General features: G+C 31.4%; 2 protein-coding genes across 7 annotated transcripts; one reads left to right on the top strand and one right to left on the bottom strand.

Moving 5' to 3' along the window:
* Positions 1 to 731: 731 nt before the first annotated feature.
* Positions 732 to 8,801, top strand: LOC105650795 (Xanthine/uracil permease family protein). Its single transcript, XM_089722513.1, has 14 exons — positions 732 to 1,053; positions 2,180 to 2,277; positions 2,382 to 2,567; positions 2,781 to 2,881; positions 2,972 to 3,047; positions 3,761 to 3,820; positions 4,322 to 4,506; positions 5,206 to 5,302; positions 5,701 to 5,787; positions 5,975 to 6,033; positions 6,486 to 6,577; positions 6,774 to 6,851; positions 7,920 to 8,080; positions 8,357 to 8,801. Exons 1-14 carry the CDS (start codon positions 942 to 944, stop codon positions 8,573 to 8,575), a joined length of 1,611 nt encoding a protein of 536 aa, XP_089578639.1. The 5' UTR covers positions 732 to 941; the 3' UTR covers positions 8,576 to 8,801.
* A 741-nt stretch (positions 8,802 to 9,542) lies between these two features.
* Positions 9,543 to 21,969, bottom strand: LOC105650796 (nucleobase-ascorbate transporter 4). Of its 6 annotated transcripts, XM_089722746.1 has the most exons (14): positions 21,312 to 21,951; positions 20,552 to 20,655; positions 18,864 to 19,046; positions 18,663 to 18,763; positions 18,467 to 18,554; positions 17,731 to 17,790; positions 17,309 to 17,493; positions 16,527 to 16,623; positions 12,865 to 12,951; positions 11,777 to 11,835; positions 11,274 to 11,365; positions 10,914 to 10,991; positions 10,619 to 10,779; positions 9,543 to 10,053 (listed from the first exon to the last, which is right to left on the bottom strand). In XM_089722746.1, the coding sequence occupies exons 1-14, from the start codon at positions 21,718 to 21,720 to the stop codon at positions 9,715 to 9,717; spliced, it is 2,043 nt and encodes a 680-aa protein (XP_089578872.1). In that variant the 5' UTR covers positions 21,721 to 21,951; the 3' UTR covers positions 9,543 to 9,714. The 6 variants fall into 6 exon arrangements, with proteins under 6 accessions (XP_089578872.1, XP_089578874.1, XP_089578876.1 ...); XM_089722748.1 differs by lacking the exon at positions 18,467 to 18,554 and having other exon boundaries at positions 18,704 to 18,763; positions 21,312 to 21,952; XM_089722750.1 differs by lacking the exons at positions 20,552 to 20,655; positions 21,312 to 21,951 and adding an exon at positions 19,914 to 20,282.
* Between the last annotated feature and the right edge of the window lie 663 nt (positions 21,970 to 22,632).

Here is a 22,632-nt window from a genome sequence, read left to right as displayed (position 1 = left end):
TTTCCTAAAAGTACATGATAATTAGATTTAGATTTCTAATTTTCCTTATCAACCAATTTCAACTATTGTTTACTCAATCACAATTCAATTATATTTTATTTTTTTACAAAAGATCAAATGTTTATTTATTGTTGAGTATTTAAATATATTAACTTAAACAATTGCATTGAATGAATTTTAAAGTTTTTTTATGAAAAAAAAAATAATACTATCATTTCAAATTATAATTTCAGCTTTGATGTTTAAGAGATTGTTAGAACTTGTTGAGATTAAATTGTATAATTAAAAAAAAGGATTTAATATTTTCAATTTCGTAAAATGCATTATATTTAATTTAAAGTATTATCAAAATTAAACTAAAATTTGTAAGATAAATTCTAGGAAAAGCATAAAGACTTCCAAATTTCATTAATAACTTATTTATTAACTCTTGGGATTGTAATATAAATAAATTATTAAAAATAAAATTTTATTGAGAAATGAAACAGAGTTAATTCTACCTTCATTTCATAGTTTATACATAAAAAGATTTGTTGTTGGGTAGTGTCCAAGAATCCGAAGGGCAAAATTGACAAGAAATCAAAATTTAGACTCACGCAGAGAAGAAGAGACTGACGTTCTGTCTGTGACAGTACAGAGAGAAAGAAAAGAAAAGAGGAGGTCACTGTCAATCAGCTGCGGTTGGTAGCTTTCCATGGAAGAATAAAATCCTTCTCCTTCTTCTATTTTCTTCTGTATCTCAAATTCCAATAAACAAAATCCCAAAACTAGAATGGAAAAAACTAAATTATAAATTAAGTATAATGCTTCATTTTGTCATAACAGCCACCCGCCTAACGCCTCCATTTTCCTCTCTCCTTCTCTTTTGACGTGCAGAGCGGGAGAGAAAGTAAATTGTTTATATTTGTAGAGACAAGAAGAGTAGGCTATTGGAAGAGATAATGGCAGTGGGTGGTGGACCTGGTGGTGCTAAGGTGGATGATTTTGCACCCTTCCCCATTAAGGACCAGCTCCCTGGCGTCGATTTCTGTGTCTCCAGCGCTCCTTCTTGGCGTACTCTTTTTCTGTCCCTAAACTCTTTCAAATATGCATGGTTTTCTCCGATGAACTTTGTTTCACTTTTTATATACTCTGTTTTCTGGTTGTTAGGTGATTTTTCTCGTTCAAATTTTCCGGTCACTATTGACGAATTTCCCGCGCTTTTTAGTTTTATTTTTTTATGATTTTTTCTTTATCTTTTTGGCTTCAGTTTATAATTTTCTACTTTTTTTTTAAGTATATATAACTTCTTTTTTCATTTTATATTTCCAAAAAAAAAAAAAAAAAAAAAGATTCCTCGAAACTTTCTAATGTCAATTCTTTATTTTTTTCTAAAATAATCGAAAATTTTGATATATGATGATCAATGAAATACCGATGCCATTGCTGGTGTCTCGTATTTTGTTTTTGATGAAATAGGTTCTGTTTGGTTACCGAGAAAAGTGAGGGAAAAAAAAGACTGAAAAATGAGTGAAAATGTTTACTTATACAATATTGATGTTTTTGGTTTTCTTAAAATTTAAATATGAAATCGCCTGAAGTGGACTTTGTGTACTGTATATTTGTGCCCTGTTTTCTTAAATAAGAAAAAAAAAAAAAATATAGTCCTCCTAGCAGGAAAAGCAAAGAAAAAGGGTCCAGTAGATATCTTGGTACTGAGCAAATTAATTACAATTCTATGTTTCAGAGGCGTTTTCCCTCCTTTTCTCTTGATTTCCTGCATTTTCTTTTTAACCAAACAGACGTTTACTTGCTAGGAATTATAGATTTGCCTTTTCTTTCTCCAAAATTATTCGAATACTAGAGTTTACATTTTCCTTTTTTAGCAATCGCATATTTAATTTTAGCCCACTGGCTAGTTTTGTGCATATTGCTCACAAGTTTGAAGTTATTCATTTCCTAAACCAGAAGTAAAACTGTAGAAGTAACTTTTTTAAAGTTAGAATAATCGATTTGATTATGAGAGTGGCCATTTTCTTATGGATAAAAGAATTACAAATTTGACTTCATATTTGTACGTTTTTGGAAAATTCAAGAATATAATTGTTCGAGTAATTGGTTGGATATTAATGATGAATTGTAATGGTCAATAAATTCTAGCACAAATTAATTTTGATAAAACTTTCCCCAATGATTGCAGCGGAAGCTATACTTTTGGGATTTCAGCATTATCTGGTGATGCTTGGAACTATTGTGATAATTTCATCAGTACTAGTTCCTCTGATGGGTGGTGGCAATGTAATAACCGGTGCAATACTTCTATATAGCAAGTTCTAAAATTTGAAAGTCATGATTGTATTATTTTCTTTAAACTAATTATTCCTGTTTTGTTTCGGTGTTAGGTGGAAAAGGCTGAGGTTATCAACACTTTGCTCTTTGTTGCCGGAATCAGCACAATGTTACAAACTTGGTTTGGTTCGAGGCTTCCTGTGGTGATTGGAGGATCCTACGCTTTCATTATCCCTGCTATCTCCATTGCCTTGTCAAAAAACAATTATAGTAATTTTGCATTTCTCAGTCCCCATGAGGTTAGTTCACTAAGTTTGTCAAATGCTATGCCTATGCTCTAATTTTGGTGGTTTTGTTGGGTCTTGAAGAATATGTAAGAAAATGCTAACAATTAATTGGTACATTGAAAAAGCATATGTTGAAAGTAAATATTTAGTTGGAATTGGTTAATCTATGGTTTAATGTATTTTTGAGCTAGTGATCTTGATATTATCATTATTGATGATTTTCAGAGGTTTGAAGAATCCATGAGGGCTATACAAGGAGCACTTATCATTGCATCATTCTTTCAAATGGTTATTGGTTTCTTTGGTTTCTGGAGAATTTTTGCAAGGTTACATGTGGCATAGTATCATGATTGTTTTAAGATATCCTGATTTGTTATTTACTTGTTTTAAGGAGCCTTTTTGGGATGGTGATGCAGATTTCTTAGCCCTCTTGCTGCTGTTCCTCTTGTGACTCTCACTGGACTAGGGCTTTATGGACATGGCTTCCCACAAGTAAGAGTGCCTAAAAATTCTGGCGCAAAAATAGTTAATTGTCTGTGTAAAATCCAAAATTCAAATTCAAACATCTATACTATGGATAATGCATCAGGGTTTTCACGTTGAAAATGCTGGTACTATTTGGTGAGAGAATCAAAACTTGTCATATTTGTTTGAATTGTCATTAAGTAATGAATGAACTTTAAAACAGACAGTATTTACATCCTTCCAAATAATTCTTATATTTTAGATCTTTCAAGACAGTCTGAAAACACTTTTTCTCATTGATGATAAAGCAAAACTTGAACATATTTGTTTGATTTGTTACTGAGAAGTGCAAAAATCAGAGGGGATTAAATGAATGCTTGCCCTTTTGATTTTAGTTCATTTTGGTACTTCTTTTTAGTCAACAACTTTTTTCAGGCCTTTGGATATTGGGATATAACCTGAGCTTATTCAAATTTATTCCTTGGTTCTTTGGAAATCTCACTTTGTATCTAATTTTACTTTTCTTCATATAATTGCAAATGGAAGACAATATAAGGTTTTGTCAATGTTGAATTAGTTTTCCTTGAAAAGACCTTTTAGCTTATGGAGATGGCTCATTGTGATTTTTTATTACCTGGTTGACCTTATCTGTTAAACCATTTGTGATACTAATGGAATAGTTCTGTTTTTTCTCCATCTGGATGTTACTTTTGTTTAATATAACCTTTCTGTTGATGCAGCTGGCAAGATGCATTGAAATCGGGCTTCCAGCATTGATTGTGGTGATCGTCTTATCTCAGGTGAGCAACATCCTCAATAATTCTTGTTCCATGGAACTTCGACAATAAGATTTCAATGTCAATTTACATGTTACATTCTGAAATGAGATTCTGTGGTGCTGTTTGTGATGCATATTTTATGTTATTACTGCTTAGTGGATGGGATATGAACAAGAATGTGTGTCACTAGCTCTATTTGCATACCTACTCTGGTTCCATTAGCATGATAAATCCCAAGGGAGGAACTATGATATGGCCCCTAGATTGGTCCTTTGTAAGGAAATGAAGTGGACTTATTGAACATCCTTATCTTGTGCCTTCTGCTCTTACTTCATTCTAATTTAGCAGGTGTAACTGATAATCGCTTGTCTAATCAAATTTTAGAAGGTTAAGATTATAAATTGCATATAAATGAGATAATACTTCTGTTTATTTTTTTATCTTTGATTTCGGGAAATAGTTTTACCCGCTTTTCTCATGGTTTTATCTTGACTTTGTAAGTTGCAATTAATGCTATTGCAGTATCTTCCTCATATGATGAAATCAAGAGGAGCCATATTAAACAGATATGCAGTCCTATTCTCAGTAGCAGTTGTATGGGTTTATGCGGAAATTTTGACTGTCGCCGGTGCATATGAAAATAAACCTCCAAACACACAGATTAGTTGCCGAACTGATCGTTCAGGGCTTGTTAGTGGTGCTCCTTGGTGAGCTGACATTTAACAACGAAGCTTTGATTTATTTGACTGCTTCACTTTACTTAGTTCAATTGTGGAGTTCTACACTGCTCCCTCAATTTTGCATATGCTGTGGTCGTTCATCTAGTGGGTAGTTCATCTGCTCTGACTCTAAAGTATAACAGAACATGGACTCCTGAGATGGTTTATTATGTACTGGTGGATATAATATGCCTGTAATGTTTACCACAAGATAACAAACTAGCAAAGTTACCAGTAAGAGCTTGATAAAAGCAGGTTGAAATGGCAGACAATTATTTTTCAGTACATTTATCCAATTTCATTTTTGCTAGGATTTAAAGAATTAAATTTTGATACATAGTTGCTGAATGTGTTGGCGCCATGAACCTGACAACTTCAACAGTCCATAAATGTCTTTTCATTTATCCCACATTTTAACTTTCTAATTATCATAAAATGGATGAAATATTCTCTTGTTTATTCCCATTTATTGAGAATTTCAATTTACATGCCTATGACATTTTTGAGGTTCATATTACTTGTAGTTTAGAATGTGCAAAGTAGTATCCATCTGAAGAGGAACTCTCTCTATCTGTATACTTTTGCCATTCATTTTCTGGTTTACATTTCTTCTTGGCTTACTCTATAGCACCTAAGCAGAATTATGAAATCAGTAGCACTAATTTTATTATACTTTACTCCATGCAGGATAAAATTTCCATATCCATTTCGCTGGGGACGTCCTACTTTTGATGGTGGTGATGTTTTTGCGATGATGGCTGCTTGTTTTGTTGCTGTTGTTGAGGTAATATTTTTTTTCTTTGTTGGAATATTTTTTTTATTGATGCTGAATATAATGATTCACCTAATTCAAATTTTGCGGAAAGCAAGGATGCAGCCACATCTAAAATATGCTCATGGATTTCCATCTTCTTAACATTTAGATATAACAGAATTAGCTAGGTGCACTAGAGAAGATTAAACCTTTTTTTCTTGGTGATTTTTTGTGGATACAATCTCAATGCCTTTATGAAAATAAAGTTGGTTTACCTGCATGAATGCCTTGAATTAGAGGGTCCTCTGTTCACGTTCTTCCTTTATGACTGATTGCATCCTCCCGATTGATACTTTAATATTTGCTAGTGAATATCTACTCCCTTCTCATTATTGATATCCTAAGGTCTCATTACATTTTGGTCGCAGTCTACCGGAACAATTATTGCAGCATCAAGATATGGGAGTGCCACTCCTATACCACCTTCTGTACTCAGCCGTGGTATTGGTTGGCTGGTAACAAATGATCCTATGATCTCTTTCTCTCTCTCTCTCTCTCTCTCTCTCTCTCTCTCTCTCTCTCTATATATATATATATATATATATATATATATATATATATACGCACGCTATCACCTTCTACATCCCATAATTTCTGGTTCTGATCTCTCTATCACTTCTTTTAACTTTTATGAATATCCAGGGAATCGGAACTTTGCTTGCTGGACTTTATGGTACAGGAATTGGTTTGACTGCTTCAGTGTAATGACTTTGAATTTTTTATGTCAGTTATTTGCCTTTTGTTTTAGGAATTTTTTTTTCCAAACGAGTACATATGCTACTCTGTTCTTCATTTGACCATGCTTCAGCATTAATTATCAACTTGCACAATCTTGAATGAGCTTCATATGTTTTCTTTACTGAATTTTCCTAACTTGTAAATTTTTGTGGACATTTCTGTTGACTAAAATTGAACTTCACAACCATCCCGCCGAAAGATGATTAAGAATGAAAAATTTATATTGCTTTCTCCGATCTTAATTGAATCACAAATAATTCTGAAGCTCATTGAAGGTTCTGCTGTTGTCAATTCACGTAGGCAGATATAAAGCTTTTGCATGATTGCATGGTTCATTGAATTTCTGGATATCCTATTCCTAGTTTTCTCTTCTGCTAATGCTTTGATCTAATAATTATCTGTTATTTACTTCTAGTGAAAATGCGGGTCTTTTGGGATTAACACGAGTTGGAAGTCGGAGAGTCATTGAAATATCAGCAGGATTTATGTTCTTCTTTTCTGTATTAGGTGCGGTATACCATAATGATCTATTCTACATCCCATTTTGTCCTGTCTTATTTGATTGTTAAAGTTTTAGTTGTATTCAATTTTTTCCTTTCTCTTGTTTCTTCTTAAGTAATTTTGCAACCAAGACTATAGCACAATGCCTTTAATTTTATCCTATCAATGGTAGCTGTAATTGTTTTATGATCATTTCTAACAGGAAAATTCGGGGCTATTCTTGCTTCCATACCCTTACCAATTGTGGCAGCTTTGTACTGTGTTCTCTTTGCCTACGTGGGTATGCATTCGTTCCCTATATCTTAGTCAATGATATGGCTGATATATATTTGAGAAAATGAAGTGGAGAACTGATTTTTGCTGAAGATTTTGACACTTCATTCTATGATAGAAATGAGTTCTGGTGTAAATTTGAGGAGTTTTAGCTGAGAACTTTAAAATTTTGTTTTGCCTCTTTCTCATAAGATGTTGGTGAATTCGCAGATTCTTAAAGGGGTATAAAACTGAATAAATTCTGAACTTTAGGCAAAATTTCATTTTATTCACTTAATCTATCAATTTTATTCTAGACTTCATAATCGGTAACAATTGTACCTGAAGGTAGGAATTGTGTCTGAGTGGACGCTAAATTGGCATACTAACATAGCTGTGTGAGTTCAGTTTGAATAGAACTGAACTTTCTGGAGCCTACTCAAAGTTGCTCTCAAAAAGGTTGTTTTGCATGCTAAGGGCGAACAGAAGGCCAAAGGGTTTAGAGAGTTTTAGAATTTCAATTTAGTGCCAACTTTGTTTAGATACATGCCTTATGAGATTATTCCTATCCTTGGACACAATTTGTATCACTAAAAGATTATGGAATAATATTTAATAAAACTAATTGTTCAAAGTTCAAGATTTATAAGACCAATATTCCATTCTTAAATAACTAAATGAATTCATATAGAATAAAAGTAAAATTATGTTTTCTTGTCTACATACAAGTGAAGAGTGCAAACAAAGAAACCTGAAGCATAGAGTTTTAATCTTTTGGATTCAGTCACCTTGTAGATCAGCATGATTGTAACTCTTTGAAAATCAATTGTCATTTTCTTTTGATGCATATTTTACAAAATCTCTCTTTTTGTACCATTTCCTGATGACCTGAAATTGGAACATGCAAGACTACTGAAATCAATGTTCTTGACAAAAGTCAATGTTTTTTTATGCCCTATGGTATGTTGTTAAATAGAAATTTGAGTTATTCTCGTTCCTGGTAACGCCAAAAACCTGCTTCTCTACTGTTTAATTGTTGTTGGCAGATACTATATAAATTGATTTTGATTGTGATATACTTGTGTGGGGTGAGCAGCTTCAGCTGGTATTGGATTGCTCCAATTCTGCAACCTAAATAGCTTCAGGACAAAGTTTATTCTTGGCTTTGCCCTCTTCATGGGCCTCTCTGTCCCACAATACTTCAATGAATATCTCTTAATTTCTGGACATGGCCCTTTCCACACTCATGCTATCTGGGTATGTATTGTTTTGTGATATAATACCTAGGCTTGTTATTCTGTGAAATTTTATTTGAATTTTCTTATTTTCATGTTTGGTAAGGGTAAATATATTTATTTCACTCTTGTATATCTAATTTAATTTCATGAAATTCAACTTAATTAAATAAAAATTCTGTCATTTATAAATGAATTCTACACTTCAAATTTATTTATATCAAATAAAGGTTACATACGAGTAAAATGATTTCCTGTTTATCCTCTCAAGAAGTTCTAATTTTCTCTTTGCTTACAGTTCAACAACATAATGCAAGTGATTTTCTCATCTTCGGCAACAGTGGCGATTATAGTTGCATTCTTCTTAGACTGCACTCTCAGTTTGAGTCACAGCTCAACCTGGCGAGACAGTGGTAGACACTGGTGGGTGAAGTTCTGGAAATACGATCAAGACACGAGGACCGAAGATTTCTATTCACTGCCTTGGAACCTTAACAGGTTCTTCCCTTCTTTTTAACTCTGAACAACTCTCTTGCCACATAAGACAGTAGTAATGTTGTCAATTTAATTATTACATTTCATTTGGGCAAAATGTCTATCAAACTAATGCGAAATACGGGAAAGGGAACTTGTATAGGGTTTCTTAAGCCACAGATACTGAATACTGGCTATGCTTGTGATTAAATGTTATAGATTTCAAATATATATACACAAGGATCTGAAAAATATCAGTATTAAGGGAATTTCTGCTCGCTGCAACAAGAAATATTATTTAGGTTGGCATGAACTCGGACAGGACACGACACGTATTGGTCCCCTGAGTTACTCCCTCCCTCCTATCATCATTAATTATTCAACGATAATAATAACAAGATAATTCTCCACACGATAAAAAAAAAAGTTATACGTTGGGTTTTTTTGGACATATATTATAATAAAGGGGCTACCAAGTGTGTTAGCTGCCCGTCGGCTTGGGCCACTGGTCAGATGTTAACATTGACTCCTGAGCACTTATGAGAGATGCTGCCCCCTTCATATAAAAATGCTTCATGCAATATCCCAGTTAACTTAATTAATTCGTTTTTCTTATATAAAAATAAATGGAAATTAGTTTGCATGCAGTATATAAATTTATTTCCGAACTTTGTAATTTTAATCCTATGGAATTCTGAATTTTATAAATGATTTATTATGCATTTAAATTTGTAAATTTTGATAATATTATAGAGCTTCCAACACTAATGATAATAGTTAGAATTTTTATTTTTATATTAAAACTGTGGCGGTATTCAATTAAATTTCTTACCACAATTTCATAAGGTTTGCTTGAAACAATAAAAGAAAAATTATTTTTAAAATTTTATTTTTTTAGTTTGTATTTAACATGTGTTTTCATGTTCTGGGAGCAATATTGAAATTCTCTAGTGTTGAGATTACTATAATCATCAAAATCTCAATTATTGTTTCGATTTATTTTGAAGATATCATTCAAATTTTTAATTTTAAATTATGTAAAAAAAATGCGTTTCACATTTAAATCTGCTGTTCCTGAAAAAGACGAAACAATGTAATGGGCCAATCTAAGATATCTGGCGGCCCAGTCTAATGAGCTCAATTAGCCCATTTCTCTCCCTAATAAAACCAAGTAAATTGGAATCATGAAAACAGATCACTGAGACTAGAAGGCCGTTTATAGGTTTTTTTAATCTCAAGTCGAATTTGTTTCTTCATCTCCTCCGTCTCATCTTCTGCCTTCATCTCCTTCGACTTCACGGGTGGTGGTACATGTGGTAATGGTTTAGCCTTGTCGAGTGGTTCCGAAGCTTTCGGCTTGGGTGGTCCCTCTTTCAGGTCCTCCTTCTTGGGTGGTGGTGGTGGTGATGGTGGTGGTGGTGGTGGTGGTGGTGGTGGTTTAGGCGTGAAATAAAAAAGGAAAGCTATTATAGTGCCAACTGTTGGTGGAGATGACAAAATAACCACCATTATGATTTTGAACTGAAATCAAAGACAAATGAGAACCAATCATTAGTGTCTGAAAAAAATAAAATTATACAGCTCAATTCTAACTATAGTTTTAATAAATATATCACAATATATTGAAAAATAAGGAGCTAAATTGACAAAAAAAAAAAAGAAAAAAAAAATTAAGTCTAATATTTTTTATCATTTTAAATAAATTTAGGCGTAAAATTGATATTTATTTCTATATATAAAGGGTAAAAATAGGGAAAAGTTTATTAATTATGCCTTAATATTCAAAAAAAAATTAATATTTATAGACAAAAAAAATTACTATAAAACAATTTATATTTTTAGAGGATAGAGGAAGTAGATTTTAGTAAAAAAAATTGTCCAATTCACTAATAAATAAAATATTTTTCTCTCTATTTCTTTTTATGAGGAAACAAAAATTGAATCTTTATTTTCACTCTTATTGGAAACCATAATGAATTATGCTAATAAATTAAAAAATCGTGTAATAAGTGAAAGTCATCATGATTTTTTTATTGGTCCAATAAAAAAAAAAGAAAATGCAATATTATAACAAATAGAAATTTACCCAATTAGAGCTGGTTTGAGGAAGGCCATCAGTAGAAAATAAATCATAGTTACTGAAATACTGAGGCACAGAGAGACCCATAAAGACGGAAAAACCCAAAATAGACTTTGACCTAAAGCTTTTCAAGTCGCATAAGATAAAATCATCAAGACCTCCTGCCACTGTTATCTCCATAATATGTACAGTACAAATCAAAAGTCAATTGAAATGTAATATACAAAAACAATACTTTGCTATTACAATAATAATAATCATCGAAAACATATTGGCAAAAGTGAAAGAAAAGGATACGTACCCACATAGGGGAAGAAAGCAATGTATAGAGCCCCCACAATTGGCAACGGTATAGAAGCAAGAACAACCGCAAGTTTTCCTGTTAGATATGTAATATTTACTAATAGTTATTACATTTTTCTTTGACAAAAAAAAAAAAAAAAATGCAGATATTAGATCAAAAACCTTAATATAAGTGTGAGAATTCAGTTCTGTTAATAAAAAAATTGAATAAAATGGATTTAAATTTCAATTATTTTATTTTAGTAAAAATTTGATAATAATAATAAAAAATTGTATTAAACTGAATTATGCATATATATTTATATTATTTTATTATATAAAAATAATTTTTAAAATATTATAAGAATGCACAGTGCACCTATCAAGGAAATGAGAATCATAAAGATAGCTGAAATTATGGCAATCCTCCGAGTTCCTATCTGTGTCGATCCTACGAGTCCTGCATGTTGACTATAGCCACAACCAACCATGCATAATTAATAATTATCTCACAACATTAGTATAAGAAATAGATAAAATTAATTTATTTGCTGATAAAAAAACAGTCATATAAGAAAAATTGCAAGGATTCTGATGGAACATTGTTGAATTCGAACTAAGCTCATTAAAAGTATACTCAAGTTCAAGCATTCGAGTGGAGTCGAACTTGATTTAAACCTTAAAAATTGAGTGCAACTTGTTAACAGTATATAATAACATTATTTTTAAAATGGATATGATTATAATAACATTCCATTGCGAATCACTAAAAATATCCTTAACTTAAAATTACACTAACGAACTTGGTGTTATGGGAAATGCATTTCAAATTCATATAAACTCAAATTCAAATCTATTGTAGTTTCAAAGTATAGAAATTACACTGAAGCAGTGGAGCCAAGTCCCAAGCCAAACACTGCGTCCAGCAAAGTTCCAATTCCCTGCATATGTACATCCTTTATAAGTTAAAACAAGTGAAAAAACATATTATGGAATGTGAAAAAACATAAAGCTCTGTTTGGGGTAAATAATATAAAATACATTTGAATTAAGCTTCATAACTTATATTTGAAATAAATTTAGAGTTGGAATCCAATATGTTGTAATTGTATAGAATGTCCAAAGAGAAAAATAGACAGAGAGAAGAGAAAGATGATGAGAGAGATAGAGAGAAGAAAAGGAAGATATTGGAAAAAAAATACAAAAAAAAAAAGAGGAAAGAGAGAGAGAGAAAAAAAAGAAGAATTTATGAAAGTAACTAATGAGTGACTTAAGTGGTAAGACACTTAAATTTAACAGATGATCTTTATAAGATCAAAGGTTTAATTCATTCATAGAAAAACACGCATAAGAAGGATAACCACGATTCTTGAGATGAGATTAGTTTTATAATATTGGGGTATTTGTGGTAAAACTAAAAAAAGTGGAAGATAGAGAAAAATAAAAAGGAAGAAGAGGAAAAAGAAAAAGAGGAAGCTATACAAGGTTAGGGTGTAGTTCTTGTTTCTATTATTTTTTTTCCTCGACAATAATATTAATAAAATAATTAAATTTGCTGATAAAAAAAAATTCATGAGTGGCACAAGTGGTAAGACAATTGAATTCAAGTATTTAATTTGTCAAAAAAACCCGTATAAGAAGAGACAGCCACAAAGTCTAAAATTGAGATTAATTTCACACCTAAAAGGTGCTACAATACTCATAATTAAACCAAACAAGAGAAAGCAGTAAAAGGCAAGAGAGTAAAAAATAATTGAATTCGTGAAATTCTAAATTTTTCATAGAAATTTTGTTGTGTTTAACTCCAAAAAATTAAATTGAATATTTTTCGATATATAAGCATTTATTTTTGCAAATAAATATGTGAAACATTGAAAATTGAGAGAATTTAATAAAATTTAATTGAATTTGTTTATAACTTAACTGTAAGTAAATAATGAAAATTGATAGGGTCTTTAAATGTTAATTACCTGCACGCCGATTGCTTCACTAATACGAGGTGCTGGTATACGATGTGCGCCGCTAAATCTTGATGAGGTAGCAAACGTACTAGAAGACTGAAATCATAAACAAATTTTAAATCCTGCATATGATCTTCGCCCAATATTTTCTTTAATTGACCAATCAAAATATATTTGCTTAACTTTATCGTACCTTGTTTAAACACAGACATCGTTTGAATGATAGAATATATATATATTCCATATGTTTATATGATTTCTTCGTTAATTGAGAAAAAATAGATTAAAATCCATGAATTGATAGATTTTATGATGGATTCAATTCCATCATTTAGAGAAGAGAGAAATCCTATCTAAGAGGTGAAGTTTTTTCAATTCTATTATTTTTTTATTAATAATATAATTTAACTCATTTAATTATATTTCAAAAGCATCTTTCAAATCTATGAAATCATTGTGGATTTAGATATATTTTTGCCTGGATCAATACATAATTTTTGAAAAAAAAAGAAGGGTAAAAACATAAAATTTTAGGGATTAATGTGTTAGTCCCAAACTAGTTGAGGTCGATTATATGAATCCTTTATTTCAAATATCTGCTCTGACTAAGTTAATATCCATGCAAAGTTGACTATATGAATCCTTTATTTCAAATATCTGCTCTGACTAGGTTAATATCTGTGCAAAACAAAGTATAAGTCGAAAGAAAAAAAAAAAAACTTTCTGTAATTAAAAAATTTGAAAGAGGAGTTTTCAAATCATTTGATATATTAATAAACAAACAAGCTTAAGATAGACAACAACTAATAACTAAGGCCTGTTACATAAATCTTTTGCTTCTATTCTTTTTTGTTCATTGCTATATCTTCATTAATATTCAAAAAATATGAAATTCTTAGCGACAACTTCCCTCCAAGTAGTTTTAGGTCAGCCTCTTCCCTTTTTATCATCCTTCAGTATTATCGAGGTCTACATAATACATGACCATACCATCTCAGACACTCGCTCATTTTTTCTCCAAATTTTGCTACTTGCATCTTTTGTCTAATGTGACTATTTATAATCTTATCGAACCTTGTGTGACTGCATATCCATTTCAATATTCGCATCTCTGCAATATTCATGTTGTGAACATAATGCCTATTAGGTGCCTAGTATTCACTCACCATATCACATTGCTGGTCTCACTACTATTCTATAGAATTTACTTTTTACCTTGTTAGATATTTTCCTAATCACATAGTATGCTTGTAGCTAATGTATGCATTTTATGTTTAATCCAATTTTAGGGATTTTTAACGATTTAAAGATAGTTTTTGCATGCATTGTACATATTTTGCATTTGGTTTGTCTTATAGTGCAGGTCCATTCTTTTGAGGGAGAAACACCTAAAAGCAAATGACATTTTAGTCATTTCGGACCAATCCACAAAAGGAAGGTCTAGCAGCGATATCCACGATCGACACACTGGCCGTGCTTTATCCATCTGAGAGTTGATGCATTCTGGTAAAATCCACGGTCGATCAACCTGCCGTGTATTCTCTACCAACAAGTCAGAAGACTCAATGCAAAATACACGCCCAACCATACAGCCGTAGAAAATTAGATACGGGAGGGGCATCGATCGTATGTTTCACCCCTTTCTACTTGTCCGCTCATATGATGGGTCGTGTATTTACCAAGCATAGAGCCTGCATATAAAGCACGGCTGGGGCACTAACCGTACATTTCCTCCATATGGCAACTAAAAGCAGAGAATCAGTCAAGGATCTTTTTGAAATGCCTTTGCAACCTTTGACTGCGCTATAAGAGGAAGGAGAGGAGATATATAGATCATAAAGAAGGCTAGGGAACATCTTAGATTAAGAGAAACACGTAATTGGATTCGGTTAAAGGATATACTCCATAGTTAGAATAGAAACAATATTTCGATCTTAGTTTTCTATTGTGGACAAGGATGGTTCTAGAGTCACTATTTCTTCTTAATCTTGTGATTTATAATTTGAGAATGATTTATGAGTAGTCCCCTTAGCTAGTGTTGGGTGAAAACCCATTTGGGCAGCAACTATGTAATCATCTCTCCTTATTTTAATCTTGATGGATGTTTTTCATGACTCGTCTGTGTGTGAGCTTAAAGCTTATGAATATGATAGAGTTCCATATATTTGTATGAAAAGAAATGAGAGGATGAAGAATTAGAAGGTGAAGTCCCTTATTGGATTGACTCACACATGAACCTAGGAGATAGACGTAGGAATAAGCTATTTCTTTGAGGAACTAGGGAAGGTTATAGAGATTAATGGGCTGGAATCATCATTACACCATGAAAGTTAGATGTTCTTATGATTCCGGAACGTTTGTGTTACTTGGAAGAAAGCATAAATATAAATGGATTTCTCCCCCTTCAAGATGTATCCCTTAATAGATTGAAAATGGAAGTTTGAGATTATAATGTTGTTCAATAATGCTGATCCCAACACTAGTGTCTTTCCCTATTTGATAAAACTAAAGCTAGCTTGCTTTTATTCTAATTAGTAGTTCTTGCTTGTTTTACATTTAATTAGCTTAGATTCTAAATATTCTTCATCTAATTTCTAAACAATACATCTTGGATCCAAAACTAATATTTAGTGCTCCCTATCCCTAAGGATGATATCTTTTATATACTACTTGCATGATCCATATTCTTGCAGAATCGCTAACAATAGCACTCCTCCATTTCATCAATTCTACCTGAATTATATAAGAAACATCTTCATCTATGAGACCTTCTTTGGATCACAGAGCCTAGATATTTGACTTTATTACACTTAGGCACTAGCATACCATCTAATCTAAACTCACTTTCCTGCCTTTTCCTTAAACCAAACTCTTGTATATTACAATTTAGCTCATCCATTACTAGGGTAAATAAGTACGGGCTTAAAACAATAATGTAGCCCAACTGTTATGGAAAACTTCTCTACATACCCTGTAGTTGTTCTTATACTATGATTGTATTTCATATATATCTGTAATGACATTTATAAACTTGGTATATATTCCTTTCTTCTCTAATATCTACCAAAGTACTTCACTCGATACTTTGTCACAAGCTTTTTCTAGGTCAATGAACACCGTGTGTAGATCTTTGTTCTTTTTTCATATTTCTATCACTCTTCTTAGAAACAAAATTACCTTTGTTGTAAATCTACCAGACATAAATCCAAACCAGTTCTCTGATACCTTAGTATTGTTCCTTAATCTATGTTCTTATTACTCTTTCCCCAAGCTTCATTGTGTGACTCATAAATTTAATACCACGATAATTTATATAACTTTGGATATCTCTGTTGTTTTTATACATCGCATCGTTATCAAAGTAATCTTTCTTCACTTATTTTGACATTTTTCTACCTCTAAGAATAATATTGAATAACATTGTTAACCAAGCTATTCCACTTCCTCAAGACTCTTCCAAACCTTTAAAGGAGTACTATCTGAACCACATGCTTTTCCAACCGTTATCTGCTTCAAAGCCTCATTATTCTATGAGTGTAATTAAGATTTCTGTCCGTCAAAGAGACTTAAAAATCTGTATTAGTCCATATTCAACTCTCATCAATATAGAAATCTCCATTTTATATTTAAAAAAAAGAAAAGAAAAATGCTCGTAATAAATCAAAATAAACCTCAATAATAGCAACAAAACAAGCAGCCATCGTTGAAAAGACATCACCGGCTTCAAAAGTGGGATAGCCCCATTGAAATGGACGTGGAATCTTTATCCTGCAAGTCGTAAAATCAAAATCCAAAGTTTAACAAAATCTTCAACTCATCTCAAATTAAAAAGAATAAAGTAAATTTACCGCCGCCATATCACGCTACTTTTCTATATTAAACTTGTTTAGACTCAATCTACAGTTGTCGTATATAGATCCAATAAAAAAAATATTTTCAATTTTATTTTTTTTCCATGTGAAAATAAAAAATAGCATTGTTTAAACAATAAATTGTTTTTTATTAATTTAATCGGTAAATAGGTCCGGATATAAACAATTCAATCATAATAGCATATTTAATTGTTAGATATTAACGTTACTTTATTAGAAAGAAGATGCGCCATCTAATAATATAAAGTTGACTAAAGTAATATTGTGTAGAGATGGATGGGGCAAAATGGTGTTAAAAACTTTATTTAGTCAAGATTCGAGCTTTGACGCTGCTAAGGGAAATACAAATTAAAAAAAAAAAAAAAAAAGGAAGAGGGCATTCGGTTCCTTCCTCTAACACATAGCTTTGCCCTTGTAAGCAAATCTAATCCTATTAAAATATATTGTTAATCATAATATTAATTTGATTTTAGAATGCAATTACAATAAAATTTTAGATTTAAGTGTCTTCAGTGCCAAAGTATGGTTAAGCAAAAATAAAAGCAAGTTTGAAGTAGTAGAATTAGAATATAGACAGTCACCAAGGTGCAGCACGAATAAGGCCACCACGATTAGCACGACAATTCAATTGAGTTTGTTGACTTGTATTATCATATGCACCTGCTGCAGTCAAAATTTCTGCAAGGATCCATACTATTATAATACTGTTCGTCGCAGAGTAACGTTCCGCTATCTTTGTCCCTGATTTCCAAAATCTTGAAAGGAACTGCAACAATAAAGTTTTAACTTTCAACAATATCAACCGAAATTTCTTTATAACCTTTGCTTTCTTTTATTAATTATTTGATAGATGTAGAACTTAGTTTTATTTTTAATTAATTTGAAGAATATATTATATAAGATTTTGATAAAAATTCAAATAAATTATAAAATTTAATTTCCATTTTAGCTACTTGTTTCAACGTTGCAATATAAAAATGAAATGATGAAGCATTTCGCTCACCTGCCTTGAGAACACCAACAAAACTAATGCGGGGACTCCAATTTCGATGCATTTCGTCAACTACAACAAAAGATAGAAAGAAGATAGAAAGAAACTGATTGTAGCCATTATGCAGAGGTTTAAGTTTACGATGACTATACTTGTATGTAATTCGCAGGATACAAATATTTCTATAATAATAATTATGGAATTGAAAAATCAAAATTTCTATATTGCCCCACCAACTTTTTCATTTCTATTTTAGTCCTCTAATTTTTAACTTTTTGCTCCGCTCCTATCCAATTTGAAATGTGTTGAAATCAGAGTCCCAATTAATTGTTCATGTCATATATTGTCTTGTACACAGGTTAGTAATGTAGATAAGCATGATAATATGTACCAAAAACTAATTTTAAATTTCAATTTCAGCATCTAAATTTTGAGATTTTTTTTTTCGGTCTTGATAATAAAATTGATGAGTGGAACAAGTCATTGATTAATCATGCACAAGAAAATATGTACCAAAAACTAATTGAATCAGCCAATCAGGTGTAATCAGGTGTGATCTGGTTGGTCTTCTCATTAGTATGGAGAGTGAGAGTTCTCAAAATGGAGTCATCTCAACCACAAGACTTTTCACTAATTTAGTAAATCAAGTAGATAATATTTCTCATTATATAGTCCATCATATTATTTCGGCCCATTAGATTTTCTGACGAATAAAAATAAAGAAGTGAATCATTTATATTTGTCTTACCTGTGGAATTCCACGGTTATACAGCCCAAGTCCAGTTAGAGTCACAAAAGGAACGTTAACGAGATAGAGCAGTTCATCGCTAATGCGGCTACGTACCACCAAAACAAAAGTTCAATTTAAAGCTCCTAAGTTAATTAATTTTAAATAATTTAATCTATAAATTTTTAGCCAGCCTTATTAACTAAATATATTATACCTTACAAAATACTTCGGCAAACCCAAAAATCCAATTATCACCTGAACAAAAGATACAATAATACTTGCTCCTTGTATACGTCTCATTGTTCGTTTAAACCTCTAGTATAGAAAGGAAAAAAAAAAAAATCAAAATTAGTGCAAACACAATATTATTATTATTATTATTATTATTCAAAAAAAAAAAAAAAAAAAAACTAACCTGGCGAGGATTAACTGAGCAACTACATGTATTTTTAGTTGATAAAGCAATATTGATGGCCGGAATTGTAAAAGCTTCGGAAATTTGCATCACGACAGGAAGCCTACTGCCGAACCAAATTTGCAACAGTGTATTTATCCCTGTCATAAAGAGTGCACTCTGTATTGTCTCAGCTTTCTCCAGCTGATTTTTATTTAAAAAAAAAGAAAAGAAAAAAAGAAAGAAAAAAGGAACAATAAGTCAAGGATAAATCGACCAAAAGATAAGATGTCCAAGAAGCCAACACAAATATTTTTTAGGGTTAATTATAAATTTGATATCTCAACTTTTGAAAAATTTCTATTTTAATATATCAACGAGTGTTGCCTGCTTACGTGGCATATCAGAAATATAAATAGAATACGTAGGATCTACTTTATCTATTAAAATGTGATGATTGAGCTTTGACTCAGTCAGCCAAAGGTTCGGCTTTTTTTCTCCTCTTAGGAAGAATATGCTGAAGCCACATATGAATGATAAAAGAAAAGCAAAATGCAAAACTTCTTAGATCAAAAACAATACAAATGAATCTAACTCATGACCTGCAATATAGGAAAAGAAGATAAGAAAACAATGAGTTTCATCACATCCAATAAACATCGCATCTAGTAAACAATAAGGTCCCACCTTAACGCCATGGGCATACCGTAAACTAGTAAGAAAATTTACTAAAATCGTTATTGTACTATAACATCAAACAACCATATATTTCTAGAAGTTAACTACTGTAAACTAGCAAAGGTTTTGGAAGCGTGTACTGCACTATTGTATACTGAGGATAAAGCTCAGCAAGGAGATTAGTCTCAGAGATCATAACACAATGAGGAGGGAAATGATTGCACTAGAAACAAAAGGGGCAGGTCCAAATCTTAGCGGTGAAATAGACACAGCCGAAAGAATTGAGGACGACGGAGCATGTCTTGCAACGAAGAGGAGAGTAAGGAAGCGTAGGAATGTCAGGATGGTGGCGGATCAGAGAGACCGAGGCAGCGAATGAGATAATGCACTTACTGACTTCAACTTTGGTGCACACATTTCATGTCATACGAACTCCCATCGATTCCTTGTGGATCTATGTTGGCCATCTCCAACATAGCTGCTTAATTGTGGTTTTTTTTTTTTTTTTTTTTTTTTTTTTTTTTTTTTTTTTTTTTTTTTTTTTTTAAGTATAGCAATTCCATGGGTAAAGGGGAAGAGAGGGGTTATTACAAATGGGATGGAGAGAGAGCGCACGAAAGAGAGGAAAATAGTTGTGATTGCCTTCTTTATCATTACTACGTGGCTTCGTTAGTCAAAACTGAATCATCAAATTTTAATAGATAAAGTGAGGTTGTATTTTCCGTATGCTCCAAAAGCAGACAAATTGAAAAATTATAATGAATTCAAGTACTTAACTGTAAACGTTTTCCGTTAAGATGCTATAATAGAAATTTTTAAAAGTTGAGACACTAAACTTATAATTGATGCTATTATATATATATATATATATATTGGAAAAATAAATTAATATTTGATAATTTTTCTCGAATTCAGCTTTGGATTCATTAGTATAATAGTTCAAGAGAATTCTCATTAATTTTAGTAATATATAATTATGCTAAACTGACCATTGAATTAGAGAAATTCAAAATTTGAAGTGATAATCTTACATCGCCACCGCCCATAATAGGGGCAAGCAAGATGGGAATGATCATCGTGGTCCAAGTAATAACTTGGCTGCCCTGAAATCCCATGAGATAAAGAGTTGGCTTACCTACATTGAAATGGAGACAACAAGTTTTGTCAGTTTTACATTTCAATTTAAGCAATACTTTTCTCTAATTTTTATATATGATACTACCTGATCTTAAATTAATTATTCATTTATGATAATCAACAAAATAAATTTTAGTTTTCCTCTTTTAAGTCAACCTATCCAAATTAATTAAAAAACTAATTGTCATTTATACTTTTTGTTAAAATTATTTTCAAACAGAAAAACTTAATTTCATCTTATTAAAAAAAAAATATAAACGGTTGTTTTAGTTTGTTAAAAGATGAATAAAAATTATGAAAGTAAAATTTTATATTTGTAAAATTCTATTTTGATTTATATGAATATTTATAATACTTAATAATATTGTTATTATTTTGGTAACTAAATGGATAATTTTTAATTATAAAAATTAAAATTCAAATAATTAAGATATAATCAATATGTGTTAATAATAATTATACAGGGTCCACATGTCTAAGTCTAACTAGTAATAAATACAAAATAAAATAAACAAGCAAATGTGAATAGATAAATATTTTTCATAAAATAAACAATAGTATAGAAGTCGAAAGAGAATAAAAAAGCAATAAAATTACAGAAAAAAAAGCAGAGAAATTATTCATTTTGATAGAAAATTAGAGAAAATTATTTACTCCACGGCATTTTTTTGGCGTCTGGGTTGATGGGGTACTTGACTCCACTGAGCTTCATCTCCCGCCTAGACATTTCTCTCAATCCGAAAAATTCATCTTTATCTTTCTTCTGCTGTCTTTTTTGTGTGAAAGTTTCCATGCGTTTCTTGGAGGATGCTGGCGGCAATGGTGGTGTTGGTGATGGCGGTGATGGTGGCGGCGACGGCGACGGCGGTTTATGTGGGCAGGTAGAAGAGCAAGGAATACTACAGCAGCCAATGGTTGTAAGCCCATTACATTGACAATTAGAAGGAAAGCATGGTGGGATAAAATGGGAAGAAGAAGAGGCGGCAAAATAGTAAAGTGGCTGTGGTATTTGCTGGCATTGCCAACAAGGGTAGTTTGATATGCACATATCATTCCCTTCCATTGCTGTTTCGTTTCTTTCTTTCTCTGCTTGTCATGTACAATAACTGGAAGTTTATATAATGGACCAGAGGCAGGGTTAATATATGGGAACAATTCATTGAAAACGTTCCGTCGTTTGGTCAACTAAAAAATTTAAAGAAAAAAGATTGGAGGGTTAATATATGTTTGTCAGGATTGTTGCTTGATCGGAGAGAATCATTATTGTTAATTGCACAATAACATACATCTTCAAGCTGCTTGACTATCGAGGGAGACACTATTGTTTGCTACTTGCTAGATTATTTTAGATAAATATGATATTTAAGTTGACAAGTTTGTTAGCATAATTTTTTTATTATACTCATCTTAGATAGCACATGAATAATTATTATATCGAAATAATAAAAATCCAAGAGGGTGACTAATATTAATGACTTTTTAAAATTCAAGAGAAAAAAATAGAAAATTAAAATTACTTATCAAATAACATATGAATTTGAAGTAAGATTTACTTGCGAAAGGTAATGAATCAACGGGGATAATTTAAAATAAGGTAAAATTTAATAATAGTATAATAGATAATTTAAATAGTAATTATAATATTAAAAAAATGAATTATATTTTGAAACATATCAAAATAGAAAGATAAATTATTTTTTCAGACCGACAAAAGATATACTTTTACAAATACACTTTCAGCCAAAGAAGTTAGCCAGTACGCATAAAAATTTATAAAAACTTCATGATGAATCTATAGAAACAAGACTTCAATAAATTTTTGTTCATTAAATATACCAATTCATTAATGTATACCTAACTTCCAATTAATGTCATCATTTAATTATATCATCCATCTTAAAGTTTCCCACCTACCTTCCTTTATTAGTTTAATGCTTATTTTCTCAACCATTTTTTAATTACTATTTCTTCGTTT

The sequence above is a fragment of the Jatropha curcas genome, chromosome 6 (assembly GCF_041381405.1).
Source record: "Jatropha curcas cultivar XTBG-Jc1 chromosome 6, XTBG_Jcur_1.0, whole genome shotgun sequence".
Classification (NCBI taxonomy): Eukaryota; Viridiplantae; Streptophyta; class Magnoliopsida; order Malpighiales; family Euphorbiaceae; genus Jatropha; species Jatropha curcas.
The sequence above is the reverse complement of the archived record's forward strand: the minus strand, read 5'-3'. Positions and strand labels throughout refer to the sequence as shown.